General features: G+C 30.9%; 1 protein-coding gene across 2 annotated transcripts; it reads left to right on the forward strand.

The window, feature by feature from the left end:
• The first annotated feature begins 1458 nt into the window (after positions 1–1458).
• Positions 1459–3902, forward strand: LOC109816968 (14-3-3-like protein). 2 transcript variants are annotated; one of them, XM_020382150.3, is made up of 5 exons: positions 1459–2231; positions 2616–2738; positions 3280–3396; positions 3498–3550; positions 3607–3902. In XM_020382150.3, the coding sequence occupies exons 1-5, from the start codon at positions 1746–1748 to the stop codon at positions 3740–3742; spliced, it is 915 nt and encodes a 304-aa protein (XP_020237739.2). In that variant the 5' UTR covers positions 1459–1745; the 3' UTR covers positions 3743–3902. The 2 variants fall into 2 exon arrangements, with proteins under 2 accessions (XP_020237739.2, XP_020237738.1); XM_020382149.3 differs by having other exon boundaries at positions 1472–2231; positions 3498–3802.
• Positions 3903–16283: the final 12381 nt, after the last annotated feature.

Raw genomic sequence — 16283 nt, forward strand, 5'->3', positions numbered from 1 at the left:
CGAATAAATTTACACAAGTCATACTTAAAAGATATTATACTTAAGTTTTTTTTTTTTATCAATAAGAATCAAATTTGATATTAAAAAATTATAATAACTTACACTCTACTCAATTAATTAAGTTTGACTCCTTATATTAAACATTAAGTTTTAAATAAATCTACATAAAACTTATACTTACAAAAACTATTATTTGTTCGAATACATTATAATTAAAGCATAATCATCGAATAAAACATACATAATTTATATCTATAACTATATTAGTCTATATTTATAATCTATAATTTATAACTATAATAAAAATAATAGGTCTTTTTCGTGATATTTTAGTTTCAATTTTATCTCTATAAACTAAAATTACTTCCTCATAATTACTATTTTTTCCCTGTAAGTTCTACATTATAAATCACTTACATTTTTTAAATAACTACAACGTTTCACTATTTTTTGTTTTATTTTTTAAATATGAGAGACACACCTTTTAAATAATTATCTATTTCTTTGTTTTATTAACTTTTCTTTTAACAAGAGAGACACTATAATTTATTTTAAATATCTTTTTCATTATTAATTATACTTATGATTATTAATTATACTTATTAATTATTAATTATACTTATGATTTTTTGTTGATATGTCTATTAATCAAATCAATAAAGTTCTATTTATCGATATATATGATCTTTTAGACCGTAAATAATTAATGATCTTTCTTTAGAGTTTGAGTACTTATTAATTCACTTTTTTATTATGTTATTATTAATTATTATGATGACATTCTAGTTCTTAATTATAATTATAATTCTCCTAAAAAAAGAGATATTTAGAGTGATAATTATATATCTTATAATCAAGTATATTTGAATACTTTTTTTCTATGAGTGGGAGAAAGAAATTTGAGATGTAATAAAAAAATAAACATAAAATAATGATGTATGTACTTCACAATATAATCGCTCTTATAAAAAATAGTACGATTTAAATAATTTCTGATAAAGCTTACTATATACCAAAAATTAGGGAGACATAATACTTTATACGGAAATTGTGTAGTAAACTTTATTAATGCAAAGAGCGAGCGAATAGCAGGTTGGCCTGAGTAGTGACTAGTAGCTAGTGCCTAGTATGACCTACCACTTTCTTGATTCTTAATCAAGGAGGACCGACGAAATAAAAAGGAGGACCAGAAAAAAGTTACAGTGAAAAGCACTTTTAAGGGCCTCACACGCAGTGGCTACTCGAATCCAATCTCCAAACGGGCCCATTAGCAACCAACCCAGCCCATTCCTTTTCCTTTCCCAATTGGCCATTATTGAGTTTCTGAATGGGCGACCCGTTGAATTCAAAGTTGAAACTTTTCAAACCAACGAAAACGAATATTATTCCTGGTTATAAAAAGAATACAGATTCGCATTCGCAAATGACAGAGTAAGAGAGAGAGGGACGCACCAACCTTTTCCGCCACAGAGAGTATCAAATTCAAAACCCCGTGTTTGACAGCTGTCACTATTTTCTTATTTTAAATTAATACTTAATTTGAAATTAAAAAATCATAAATCACCAATCCAACGGTTCACGTTCCATCTCCAAAACGACCCCACCAAGGCTTCTCAAAACGCAATTATCGGACGCAATAGCCTCAAAACCAGCCTTTCCCTTTCGTCCCTCTCCGTCTCCCTCATCGCTCCCTTTCTCTCTCTAACCAGATCTCGCTCTCTCTCTCTCTCTCTCTAGATTCCACAATGGCGGCCGCTCCCACGCCTCGTGAAGAGAACGTCTACATGGCGAAGCTTGCCGAGCAAGCCGAGCGCTACGAGGAAATGGTCGAGTACATGGAGAAGGTCTCCGCCGCCGCCGACAACGAGGAACTCACCGTCGAGGAGAGGAACCTCCTCTCCGTCGCCTACAAGAACGTCATCGGCGCGCGCCGTGCCTCCTGGCGCATCATCTCCTCCATCGAACAGAAGGAGGAGAGCCGCGGCAACGAGGACCACGTCGCCGTCATCCGCGACTACCGATCCAAGATCGAGTCCGAGCTCTCCAACATCTGCGACGGTATTCTCAAACTCCTCGACTCTCGCCTCATTCCCTCCGCTTCCTCCGGCGATTCCAAGGTCTTCTATCTCAAGATGAAGGGAGATTACCACAGGTACCTCGCCGAGTTCAAGACCGGCGCCGAGCGTAAGGAGGCTGCCGAGAGCACCCTCTCTGCCTACAAATCCGCTCAGGTTAACCGTTTTCTCTTTTTCTTTTCTTATTTTGTCTGATTCTGCGATTCAGATCTGTTCGGCTTATTCTCCAGATTTCCGATTTTCGATCTTTGTTATTCTGTTCATGAAATCTATATGATTATTAACTCGATTTGTTTTTAATTCTCTGCTCGATGCGGTTTTGTGGAACGGTTATGCATTATTTGTTGTGGCCTTTTATTTATGTGTGCGATTTCGTTCTGTACAATTTGAATTGAACGATTTTCGTTGTGGAAGTAGGAAAGATTAGAGTTAAGGAATGAGGATCGGAAAATGAGTTCTCGTGCATCTGCTTCAACTTTATTTATTCCGGTGTTTAGCTATCTTTTTTTAACGAATGAACGTGTGTTGTTTATTTTGCAGGACATTGCAAATGCCGAACTGGCTCCAACTCATCCAATTAGGCTCGGCCTTGCTCTGAACTTCTCTGTATTCTACTATGAAATCCTTAACTCTCCTGATCGTGCCTGCAACCTTGCAAAACAGGTTAGATTTAGAGTGAATATTATGGCCTGTGTTTTGCTATGTGTATTTGTGTCTACTTCATTTTGAGCAGAGTTTTGGATGTTTCCCGGGAAAACGATGGAATTGGGACCGCTGCAGTGAATTATGCAGCTATTATTGTCCATTAATTGGAATAACTTTATCGCCACTCCATGTTGCATTTCGTTAATGATGAAGCAACAATGATGTTACTTGTTGGATTCTAGCGACTAAATTTGGAATCTGGAGTTTGCTTTGTACACTTGTTGTTACTTTACCTGTAGCTAAAATGAGTTGTCAAATATTTATTGGATTTCACGCTAATTGTTTGGATATCTAATAATTATAGCTAACAAACAACAACAATCAATAATTGACTACTTAATCTAGTTACTGGTATGGATTGGTGTGACCTGAGTAATATCCGTAGAATATATTCTTTTAGTTATTGATGTGGAAATGTTCTGGTACAAGTTGCTGGAGCATAAATTTACTATGAGTTGTTTTGTTCTAACGAAGAATCTTTCCTTTCGATATTCACTAGGCTTTTGATGAAGCAATTGCTGAATTGGATACGCTGGGAGAGGAGTCATACAAGGATAGCACTTTGATCATGCAACTTCTTCGTGATAACCTCACCCTTTGGACATCTGACATGCAGGTATTGATTTTAGTTTGCCATAGCTCGTGTATTGCTTTTTCCCCCCTTTTATTTTCTGTTTTTCAACTTATTGATATTGGTTTGTTCTGTCGTGGTTTCAGGATGATGGGGCAGATGAAATTAAAGAAGCAGCACCAAAACCAGACGATCAGCAGTAAAAATATTTTACTGCTAATTAGAATTGAACTTCTCCTCTATATCTTTTTGAAGGGGGATGGTGTTTGTTGCTAATATCTTTGGTACTGGGATTTTAGGCATTCATGTCTGTTATGAATTGTGGATGTACTGGGCCGTTTTAGTTTGTCCTTCCATTTTCAAGTGTTTTCCAAATTGCCTATTTTATTAAGGACACTGAAGTTTTTATTATATGGAATTGGAATTTTAAGATACTCTTCTATTTAGTAAATTTGGCGTCACCGAATTTTCTTGAGTGTGAGGGTTAGTTATATTTGTATTCGTTTTGAAACCTTGAAATCTGAATTTAGTTTGATCGGAATTGGATTTGATTTGTTCGCGTATAACTCTTGGGGATTGTACACTTCATTTTGATGAATATCGCATTGTAATCTCAATTCGTATATTTCAAGGCCACCTGGACGGCTACTTTTGGGCGTTGCGTTTTTAATTTTCTGATTGATGCTTCCCTCTATCACGTGAACAGCTTTCGGTAGTACTGGTGAACAAGTATAAATGTTATCGGCAATCAAATGGCTTACAATAATGGAACAGAAAACGAAAATGGATAGAGCCATCTAAAAAGAATTGTTGACTGAAGCGAACAAGAAATGTTGTAACTGATTCTGTGAAAAAAGATTGTGATTCGCGATTTTCTTTTAAAATCCACCAATCGTGTTATATGATTGATTCGTGTTAACAAGCCTAAGATATCACTTGACATTATATTGGATTATTGGTAATTTAAGTAGATCTGAGTCCAGCTCTAACAAGGCTAAACCATATTTTCCCGAACTTCTCCTTGTTTACGGTCTTATCTCCATTGTTTTTTCTTTTCCAGCCACCACCTTCATATCCTACCCTCTTCTAACTGCAGTTTCTCTATTTGTTCATCACGCCTTTCTCTCTATACATTTTTTCGTCACATTCCTTCCTTTCAACTAAACTTCCTTTGCAATTGTATTTATACTATTCAAGTTTCTTCTGGCTAAACGACCATTGTGGGGTACTATTAGAAACTTATTACCAAAATGGGGCTGTTTTGAAACATTTTACACCTTTGGGGTTCTTTTATTGGGTGTCGCTATGGCCCATAGCGACACCCATGACACGTGGCATCTTTTGGTCTGAATATGAGCCATGAACGCCATATTGATAGAGTCGCTGTAATTTGAGGCGTTGCAACTCATAGCGCCTCATTAATTGACCGCCTGCGTGACCACACAGAGGCTGACACGTGTCCACAGCTAATTTGAGGCGTTGCAACTCATAGCGCCTCATTAATTGACCGCCTGCGTGACCACACAGAGGCTGACACGTGTCCACAGCTAATTTGAGGCGTTGCAACTCATAGCGCCTCATTAATTGACCGCCTGCGTGAACACACAGAGGCTGACACGTGTTAATTAAAAAAAAATTTGATTTATATTTGAAATACGTTTAATTTATTTCTGCTTAAATATTGAATTTATTTATTTTAATTCTGTTTTAATTTTATTTAATTAAAAAAAATAAGTTTATTTAAATTTTGAATTTATTTAATTTAATTCTGTTTTAATTTTATTTAATTAGAAAAAAAGTTTATTTAAATTTTTTAATTTATTTAATTTAATTCTGTTTTAATTTTATTTAATTAGAAAATAAGTTTATTTAAATTTTTAATTAATTTAATTTAATTTAATTCTGTCTTAATTTTATTTAATGTAGAAAATAATTATAAAAAAAAAAAATGGGGCGCTGTGAGCCACAGCGCCACTCAGGCGTACTGGGCCACAGTGCCTGTTAAGAAAATAATGTAAAAAATAATTGAAAAACGAAAAAAAAAAAAAAAAAATGGGGCGCTGTGAGCCACAGCGCCACTCAGGCGTACTGGGCCACAGCGCCTGTTAAGAAAATAATGTAAAAAATAATTGAAAAACGAAAAAAAAAAAATAAAAAAAAATGAGGCGCTGTGAGCCACAGCGCCACTTAGGCGTACTGGGCCACAGCGCCTGTTAAGAAAATAATGTAAAAAATAATTGAAAAACGAAAAAAAAAAAAAATGGGGCGCTGTGAGCCACAGCGCCACTCAGGCGTACTGGGCCACAGCGCCTGTTAAGAAAATAATGTAAAAAATAATTGAAAAACGAAAAAAAAAAAAAAAAAAAAAAATGGGGCGCTGTGAGCCACAGCGCCACTTAGGCGTACTGGGCCACAGCGCCTGTTAAGAAAATAATGTAAAAAATAATTGAAAAACAAAAAAAAAATAAAAAATGGGGCGCTGTGAGCCACAGCGCCACTTAGGCGTACTGGGCAAGCCTATAGCAACACTAGTCCAACCCAATCAAGCCTAAAAAAAAAAAAACCCACGTGTCATGGGTGTCGCTATGGCCCATAGCGACACCCAATAAAAGAGCCCCAAAGGCGTAAATTGTTTCAAAACAGCATTATTTTGGTAATAAGTTTTTAAAAATGCGCTACAGTGGTCGTTTAGCCGTTTCTTCTGGCATCTTTGCTCTACTCAGATCTAATGCGGCTAAACGACTAATTTGGTGTAGTTTTACAAACTAATTACCAAAATGGGGTTGTTTTGAAACATATTACACCTTTGGGGCTGTTTTGTACGGTGTCGCTATGGGCCATAGCGACACCAATGACACGTGGCAATTTTTTTTTTTTAGGCTGGATTGGGCTGGATTGGGCTGGACCAGTGTCGCTGTAGGCTTGCCCATTACGCAAAAGTGGCGTTGTGGCTGACAGCGCCCCCTTTTTATATATTTTTTTTTTCTTTATTAAATTATTTTATACATTATTTGCTCAAGAGGCGCTGTGGCCCAGCACGCCTGAGTGGCGCTGTGGCCAGCACGCCTGAGTGGCGCTGTGGCTCACAGCGCCCCCTTTTTATATATTTTTTTTTCTTTATTAAATTATTTTGCTCAAGAGGCGCTGTGGCTCAGCACGCCTGAGTGGCGCTGTGGCTCACAGCGCCCCCTTTTAATATTTTTTTTTTCTTTATTAAATTATTTTTTACATTATTTGCTCAAGAGGCGCTGTGGCCCAGCACGCCTGAGTGGCGCTGTGGCTCACAGCGCCCCATTTTTTTTTTTTTTTTTTCGTTTTGTAAATAATTTTTTTACATTATTTGTTTTGCAGGGGCTGTGGCCCAGCACCTAAGTGGCGCTGTGGCTCACAGCGCCCCACGTTTTTTATTTTTTTCGGTTAAAATTTTTTTTTTACATGATCTGTTGCAGAGGGGGCAAGTGGCGCTGTGACTCACAGCGCCCCATTTTTTTTTTTTTTTCAATTATTTTTTACATTATATTACTTATTTTTTTAAATGTACATTTTTTCTTCTTTGAAACCTTTTTTTTTCTTTTATCTAATATTTTTTTATAAATTTTTAAGCAAATATTATAATTAAAAAATATTACATATATTTTTATTACAGGCGCTGTGACCCACAGCGACTTGTACACTATATATACCCCCATTCTGAAAAATCACGTCAATATCTCAACTCTATCTCTGCCATAGTATTTTGTTACGGTATTTGTTATTTTTTCAGTAAATCAGTCAGGTTGGTTCTTTACTCCCGTGAAGTTAAGTTTTAAATTGTTATTTATGATTGAAATTTTTTGTTATTTAAATTGTATTTGTTACACTGGAAGGATGTATGAAAGTGCAGAAGGTGTAACATTTGAGGGACCAAAAAAAGGGATGTATATTAAACGAGGTTTAACTTTGGATATATTAAAAAGAAGGATTCACAACAAATTTAATCTTAAGTCAAATCAAGTTATATTATCTGTAACTTACAGATTTGTTGTTTCACAGCATGATGAGAACAGATATTCTTCATTGGAATTGAGTGATGATGATGATGTACAATGCATGATAGAAGCTTTTAATTAACAATTATTAAGTCAATATTTTTGAACTTTAAATATCCTATAGCGACTTTAAAATATTTATAAAAAAAAAACTTAAAAAAATTTTACCTCAAATGCAGAAACTCACGAGCACCAACAATCCAGCAATCCAAATCAACAATAATCTAATTAAAAAGTATAAATTATTATTAATCAAAACGTAATATAAATAAAATAAATTTTTAATAAAACAAAATTTAAAAAACTGAAGTAGAAAATAAACAAAAACTTACCCGGAGAAGGAGGACAAAACGAAGGTAAAAGTGGGGGAGGGGGGGGGGGACCATCTGCATTTTATAAGGGTAAAAAATTAATTATCTTAACGGCAGCGCCATGTGTCAGCCTCTCATTGGCCAAATCTGCGGTGAAAATGTGAGGCGCTTTGAACCCCAGCGCCTCAAACGCGCCCATGGCCACGTGTCACTACGTCATTGGTCAAAATTGCGGTAACAGGAGGCGCTATGAGCTGTAACGCCTAAGAGGCGCTGCAAGCCATAGCGCCTCATTTTATATTTATTTGTTTTTCCTTTTCAATTTTCATTCACGTTCTATTACTTATTTTTAATAACTAAAATTTGTATAAATGTCATTTTTTTTTTCTTTTCTATCAGACATTTTAAAAAAAAAAATTTTGCATATTATAAATTTATAAAATATTATAAACATTTACACAAAAAACGCCATTTGAGGCGCTATGAGCTGTAACGCCTAAGAGGCGCTGCAAGCCATAGCGCCTCATTTTATATTTATTTTTTTTTCCTTTTCAATTTTCATTCACGTTCTATTACTTATTTTTAATAACTAAAATTTGTATAAATGTCAATTTTTTTTTTCTTTTCTATCAGACATTTAAAATTTTTTTTTTTTGCATATTATAAATTTATAAAATGTTTTAAACATTTACACAAAAAACGCCATTTAAGGCGCTATGAGCTGTAACGCCTAAGAGGCGCTGCAAGCCATAGCGCCTCATTTTATATATATTTTTTTCCCTTTTAAATTTTCATTCACGTTCTAATGCCTATTTTTAAAAACTAAAATTTGTATAAATCTTTATTCTTTTTTGGTTTTTTATCAGACATTTTTTTAAAAAAATTTTATCATTAAATAAATTTAAAAAATATTATAAAGTTAAAAAAAAACACTAGTTGAGGCGCTATGAGTCCTAACGCCTATGAGGCGCTGCCAGCCATAGCGTCTCATTTTTTTCTATTTATTTTTCCTTTTTAATTTTATTTCATTTTATATTACTGTATTTTTTTAACTTTATATTTTCTAAAATATCAGTTCTTTTTTCTCTTTTTTATCAGACTTTTTTAAACAAATTATTTTTTAATTTTTATATTTATAAAATACTAAGTATTTTTCTTAAATACGAGGCGCTGGAAGCCATAGCGCCTCATATTTTATATTTTTTTTTCGTTTTTAAGTTTGTTTCATGTTATATACTTTATTTTTTCTGTTTATATTTTTTAAAATTTAAATTCTTTTTCTGTTTTTTATCAGACATTTTTATAAATTTTTTTTTTTAATATTTATAATAAATTTTTTTATTATATATTATTTATATAAAGGTGGTGTTATAGGCTACAACGGTTGTAATTTAAGCCAGGATGAGGCGCTATGGGCTATAGCGCCTCTTTAGAGGTCTCCAGCAGCTACAGCGACTCACACAATATGGCTCTCATGGCTTATATTCAAACTCAAAAAGTCCACGTGTCACGGGTGGCGCTATGGCCCATAGCGACACCCCTTAAAAGTACCCCAAAGGTGTAATATGTTTCAAAACAGCATTATTTTGATAATAAGTTTTTAAAAATGCGCTACAGTGGTCGTTTAGCCGTTTCTTCTGGCATCTTTGCTCTACTCAGATCTAATGCTTTATGCAAGTTTTTTTAACTCAAATAATCAAATTTATTGCTAGATGTTTTGGGTCATCTCAGTGTAAGTTGTTGCCGGGTAAAGGCCCATCCGGAAGGAATGAGAAGAAAAGATGTAGAGAAGACCAAACACTACCAATGTTTTTGTAATAGGATGATAGACCCATTTATTTAAACATTTTATATTAAAAAACTATTTTTTTAATAGAATAAACAATTTTTATTTACTTTAAAGTAGCTTTTATCTGTTTCTTTAAAAAAAATAATTTTTATAATCATTTCTTTTTAATTTTAAACAAACTGTTCTGATATCATTTATTTTTATTATCTTTGTAATTTTAGGACTATTAATTTGTTTAGATATTTAGTTTTGGTTTGTGCTTTTGTTCACAGTTGCTTATTTGTTGCGTACTGTTATAATGTTTTTCCTTTAGCATCTTGCGTGTTGCTAGTGTAGTTGGACATTTTGAATGATTTTTTTTATATTAAGAAAACCTGTGATTTTACATTGATCTAATTAAAAAAAACAATATCATTTGTTGATAATTTTTAAATAAAAATAGCACATTATATTCCCAGTATCATGTATTGATTTTACATTCGTGCTTCTTATTTTTAAATAAAAATAACACATCAATAAAAAGATTAATGATAATTTTTTTATGTTTTTTATAATTAGAAAAATAAAAAGGAGGCTATTAATTTTATTCCCTGTACCAATCAATCCTTATATTATAAATTTTAATCTCGTTTTAAAATTCTCTTCGAATATGAAAACGTTTCATATTATATCTATCTCATGTTGTAACATGATTTTATTTTTTTCTTCCTTATTTTTTTAAATTATTTATTTTTATATTCAAAATGTTTTTTTTTTATCTCAAATCTAAATCTTCTGTATTTTTAATTTTAGTTATTTTACTCTTCTTTAATCAAAGCTAGTTATATTTTTTTTACTTATTTATTTAAATTATATATACAATATATATATATATATATGTCAAGTAATATATTTAGATATACCCGTTGATTCCTTATAACACTCTTTTTATCACAACCGGTACACTCCAAAATAACCGTTACTCGTATATCTTTACCCTTGGCCATGGTCATGAACCTCCTTTAAGTTTTTAATTCATTTTTAACTCTTCCATTTTCAAATTCGAATCTAAGAAAAAGAAAAAAAGAAAAAAAGAAATTAATAAGATCTCTTGATGCCAATATAGTCGATAGAATCATATTATTTTATATTTTTACTAATTAGAACAAGTAAAGAGGAAAATGAAAAATAAAATCACAATAAAAAATCTTTTTTCCTATTTTTGGAGAAAGGAAACAGTGCAATTTTAATATTAATTAATTATAATGTTAAATAATTTGCTATATAAAGTAATTTATATTTGAAAATGGCTAATAAATTTCTGTTAAGAAAATATATTATAATAAAAATTTAAAATTTTCTTTAAATAGAATTTATTAATATTATAAATTATAAAGTTGTTCCGTGTAACTTATTTACTTATTTTTGTTTATGGAAATAAGTAGAAAAATGTCTTTCCTTCTGTATTTTTTCATTTGAAAAACGCATTTTCTCACCTTAGTTATACTTTAATTTCTCCTTTTCATATTTGATTTTTTTTCTATTTTATTTCTCATCCAATTAAAGTGTTTATGTGATATTATTATCCTTTGTTTGGTGTAGGAGGAAGAAAATAAGAAAATGAAAGGATTTTTTTTTTCCTTTCTCTGTACTTTGCATTTTTTTCTTCAAACAAACAAAAAAGAAATATTTTTATCCTTGTTTTTTCTTCATATATTTTTGTATCTTGTCAACATATCATTTCCCAAAATTTGTTTGCAAACTGCTTTCTATGGTGCTTTTCGCAACTATTAAATGTTAATATGTTCGCAAACTGCCTTATCAAAATTAATTTTTAGTCTAGTAACGGAAAAACAAAAAAAAAGTGTTACGTCAACACCTTAAATTTGTACAGATTTAAAATATTCAATAATAAATTATTACTATTTCATATAATATACAAGTTAAATATTTATTATATATAATTAAAATTTAAAATAAATTATATAAATAAATATTATATTTAAATATTTAAATTATATTTAAATTTTAAATAAGTATATATAATTGAAATTGATATTTTATACAACGGAAAAGAAAAGTAAAACTATCTCTCACCTATACTTTTAATCAAGAAAATTTGCCTATAGTTTCTCAATAGAAATGTTCGAGAGGTTAATCTCTCACCAATACTCATAGAAATACTATAATCAAGTACTAAAATATAACTTGAGACCAAAGTTGTCAATTTCGAGGGTTTATATAATCTCGTGGAGATTTTCTAAATTCAAATTGTAAACTCGTAGATTTTACTTAATATAAAAAATATGTTAAAATACTTATAAATAACATAATAACTAACATTTTAACTTCATATTAAAGTAAAATAGTAAATTGCAGTAATATAGTAGCAAATTTTAGTGGCAAATACATAATTTTGCACAAGACACAACTTACAAGTTCTTAAAAAATAAAATGACAACAAATAAAAAGCTAAGAAAAACACTAATATCTTTAAATCAAGTCGAAAAAAATATTAATTATTATGTACAAGTATAGTATATTTTTGGACTGGATAAAAAAATGGGATACGAGAGAAAAATAAATGGAACAAGGAAGGGAAAAGGGAAAGAAAGAACTTTCACTACAAAAAATGAAAAACTCTAGTGCAAAGAGAACACAAAGGAGAAAACAGGAACACACGACTTGGAAGAGAAAACCAAATCGCATAGTGTGAAGGAGAAAATCAACATGCATGGCGTAGAGGAGAGAACCAAAATGCATGGTGATGTAGAGAAGAGAACCAAAACGCATGAGACAAAGAGGGAGAATGAGAGTCGGACGACACATGAGCAGGAAAAATACTTTGTTTTGGGAAAACCTTAAGTGAAAGGTGTATTTTGGGGAATTTTGTGAGTGAAGTCCATAATTTCACAATATCGAAGTAAACTCGCGAGATTACTCAAGATTGCACAATTTTGCTTGAGATTACTCAACAATGACATTACTAACAAGTTATACAAGTATGACTGACCAATCTCGTAATCTCGTACAAGTTTATGAGTATCACTCGAGATTGATAACTATGCCTGAGACAAAGACTATATAGTAAATTTATAAATAAAAAATAGGTTGAAATCTCGTGGTAAGAAATAAAAGGAAGATTTTCCAAATACACGTATAACTCTTTATTTTTCATAAGTTTTGTTTAGTGAATTGTTTATATTTGAACTAACAAATTTAACTTAATTATATATTATGATTCCTAAATAAATTTTGACCATTATAACGAGATTTAAATCACCTAGAATAAAGGTTGTAATGATCAATTGATTTATATAAAGAATAATGGAAGAAATCATATAGGACAGTACTAGTAATAAAAATAATAAAAAGAAGAAATAAAAGATATATATATATATATATATATATATATATATATATATATATATATATTAAAAGAATAAAAATAAGTAGTACATAAATGCAAACAAGCATCCTTCATAACTGGAAGTCATGAGAGAGTAGACAAAATGGTGTACAGAGATTTACATAAAACATTTATGACCTCTCAATTCATGTCCCAATTCGAGTATTTAAAGAGAAAAACTTCCGATGATCATTCAATATTAGCCTTACACATGTACATTTATTTAATTGCTAAAAATTGATAATAACTTCATTAAATTTCTTCTTTTTTGATGGTTGAAACTTTATTCATTACTCATTTAATTGTGCCTTTCAAGTTGCCTTCAAAACCCTTTTTTATGATGTACAAAGATTTATGTAAAATATTTCTAACTCCCAACTCTTGTCCCAATTTGAGTATTTAAAGAGAAAAACCTATAACATTTATTCAATATTAATGTTACATGTGTAAAATTTACTTAACTGCTAAAAATTGATAATAACTTGGTTGAACTTCTTTTTTGATGCCTCAAACTTTATCCATTACTTATTTAACCGTCTTTTCAAACTCCCTTCAAATCTCTTTTTTTTTTTTTTCACTCTTTTAATAGATTATGTCGAAAATGTACATGTAATACTCTTGTATGACTTTTTTACATGTGTGAAGAATCTTTTATTTGAAATTTTTTGAAAATAATAAAATTTCCTTCCAAATATTTAAGTAGCAGCATAAGTAGACTTGAACTACAGATCAATATAGTGAACAAACCTCGATCTAACTCTGATTCGTGAGTGGGTGATATTGAATTATTGACCACGTTTTCTATTGGCAATGGAGCATATAGGTTAGGCTTACGTCCAAATCAAAGGAAACGTATCATCTTCGCATGACGCTCTTCCAACCACATTAATGTCAAAATAATAAAATCAATTAGTGAGAGAAAAACTTCACGTACGGTTCACTTTTCAGGGTTACGGCTTTTGGATTATAGAAGATGTTGAGAAGGAAATATATATATATATATATATATATATATATATATATATATATATATATATATATATATATATATATATATATATATATATATAGAAAAGATATAGGAGAGAAAAAATAATGAATATGTGTTGTAAAAATATATGTTTTGAAAAAATAATTATATAATTTTGTACTCCTTTAACCTTTTGTCGAGATGGCCTGGTCGAGAGAGTCATCGTTGAAAGAGTTTGTATAAGAAAGTGTTCTTACTTAATTCTTGCATCTTTCATGTTTAGGGCTAGGACAAGTGTACCTCTAGACCTAGTTGGTCTTGGGCTCCCAAAGGAGCCTCCATCAATATTAATCTAAATAACTTCATTGGAAGGTGATACCCACAAAATAAGAGTTGAAGTTTTCAATTGAGGTTGAACTTGGAACGCCTCTTGCAATGAACGAATCAATGACATGATCTAGTTGCGAATGTACGAAGACGGCCAAGTATTTCTATTAAAAATAAATTCATTACGAGTACACAAAATTATCCAACAAGTTATGCCAAAAGGAATGTAATATTTGGCCTAAATGTGATGGAGACAATATGTGGGATCCTACACATAAGAAGTCATAAAAGATATACAATGCATTGACGACCACACTTGATGTGCATAGGGACAATCACAAAGAATATGAATCCAAGTTTCCTGAGCCATTCCACACCTGCAACAAGAAGAAACAAAATATATATATATATGTTGTGAAAAACAAATATTGTTAGAAGGGAGACTTCCTCTATAGATAAGCTAAATGAAGTGCTTGATATTTTTTTATAGTTTAGATTTTCACACCTAGGACCAAGACTCTGCATAAGAATGATGAAAGGTTAGCTCACAATTCAATCACTCATAATCGAATTTGGTATCATATTTACCCAAAATTGAATGACTCCAAATGACAATATCACACATAGTATTATTAACAAAAGGGTAAGGGAGAGACACATGAACATCATGTGAGATATTTGTAGTTAGAAAATTAAAGCATCATACTCCATCAATATAAACATCTCGTACTTGTAAATGCATGTCTCTTTCATGGATCCCGTCAACTTTACTATACAAGGCCACATTCAATGACCAAAGATCAAACATGTTCCTATATTATGAGACACACCTTGATTGTCCAAGTTGTCACGATCTTGGTCCTTGGTCTAGGTCTTCTCGTTCCGCTCTAGGTAGTCCGAGGAGGGGGAGGTGTTGGATCCTTAATCCAACGTTGGTCTTATATGTGAATAATTATATATTAAAGACACATAATACCAAATTAAAGTGATCTAATGACGTATAAATTATTTTGACAGTTATGTATCTGAAAGGTTATGGGACCTTTAATGTGTGATAACTAAAGGGTAATTCTATTTTGTGATGGGTTAAAATAGAAATACCAAAAGACCTTATGACTGCCTACAAATAGGCTAGGTCTCCAGATCACACTACGTTCTTTTCTTTTCTGACATCCCATTATCAGAGAGAGATAGAGATAAAATTAAAGGGTTCTCTCAAGAGAGTACGTGTTGATCTGGAAGGCCAAACCGCACCGCTCTCTTATCATCATGAATTCAGGTATGCTTCTGCTTATTGTTTCTAGTGATTAACATGATAGATTTTATTTTATATAGATGATGGTTTTCATCAAAAGGTTAAATTTGGTTCTAACAATTGGTATCAGAGTCATTTATCATGTTTTATCATTAGGAATATTTTGGACATGTTTCTTCATTATAGTATTATATAAATTCACCATGCATTTACAGTTGAAAGAAAATCAAATATATGTATCTTCTAAATATTATAGTAAGGAGAAAAGGTTTTTTAATTATTGGATGATTTAGTTTTTTTTTTTTAAATTCTTTTATGTAATTTGGAACATGTGTTTTGTCTTGCGGTATCACGGTTTCTTTTTTTTTTTTTTTTTTTTTTTTTTTCAGTATCTTGATAGCATGTGTTTCATATACATAATAGTTAATTAAATTAAATTCAATTGCTCGAATATTTTTATCTTGTAATTAGCTTATGATTCTGGCATATTCCTGGTATATTGTAATTTAATTTCGGTTATGATAATTGGCCAGATACAGTATTATGAAAATACTATACGGTTGTTCATTTTTCAGATTTTTTTAATGATAATTGATTTCGATTTCAATTATGTATTTAATTCATTTTTAATTGATATGTTTCATATTATAATTGATTTCGATTTCAGTTACGTATTTAATTCGCTTTTAAATTGATATATGACATATTGTAATTAATTTTAGTTTTAATTATGAATTTAATTCGTTTTTAAATTATGAATTCATTTGATTTTAAACTGATATATTAATTACATATTATGTCAAAAGTTTAATATATATATATATATATATATATATATATATATATATATATATTAATTTCGGT

This window comes from Cajanus cajan, chromosome 6 (assembly GCF_000230855.2).
Source record: "Cajanus cajan strain Asha chromosome 6, NIPB_CcT2T_4, whole genome shotgun sequence".
NCBI classification, from domain to species: domain Eukaryota; kingdom Viridiplantae; phylum Streptophyta; class Magnoliopsida; order Fabales; family Fabaceae; genus Cajanus; species Cajanus cajan.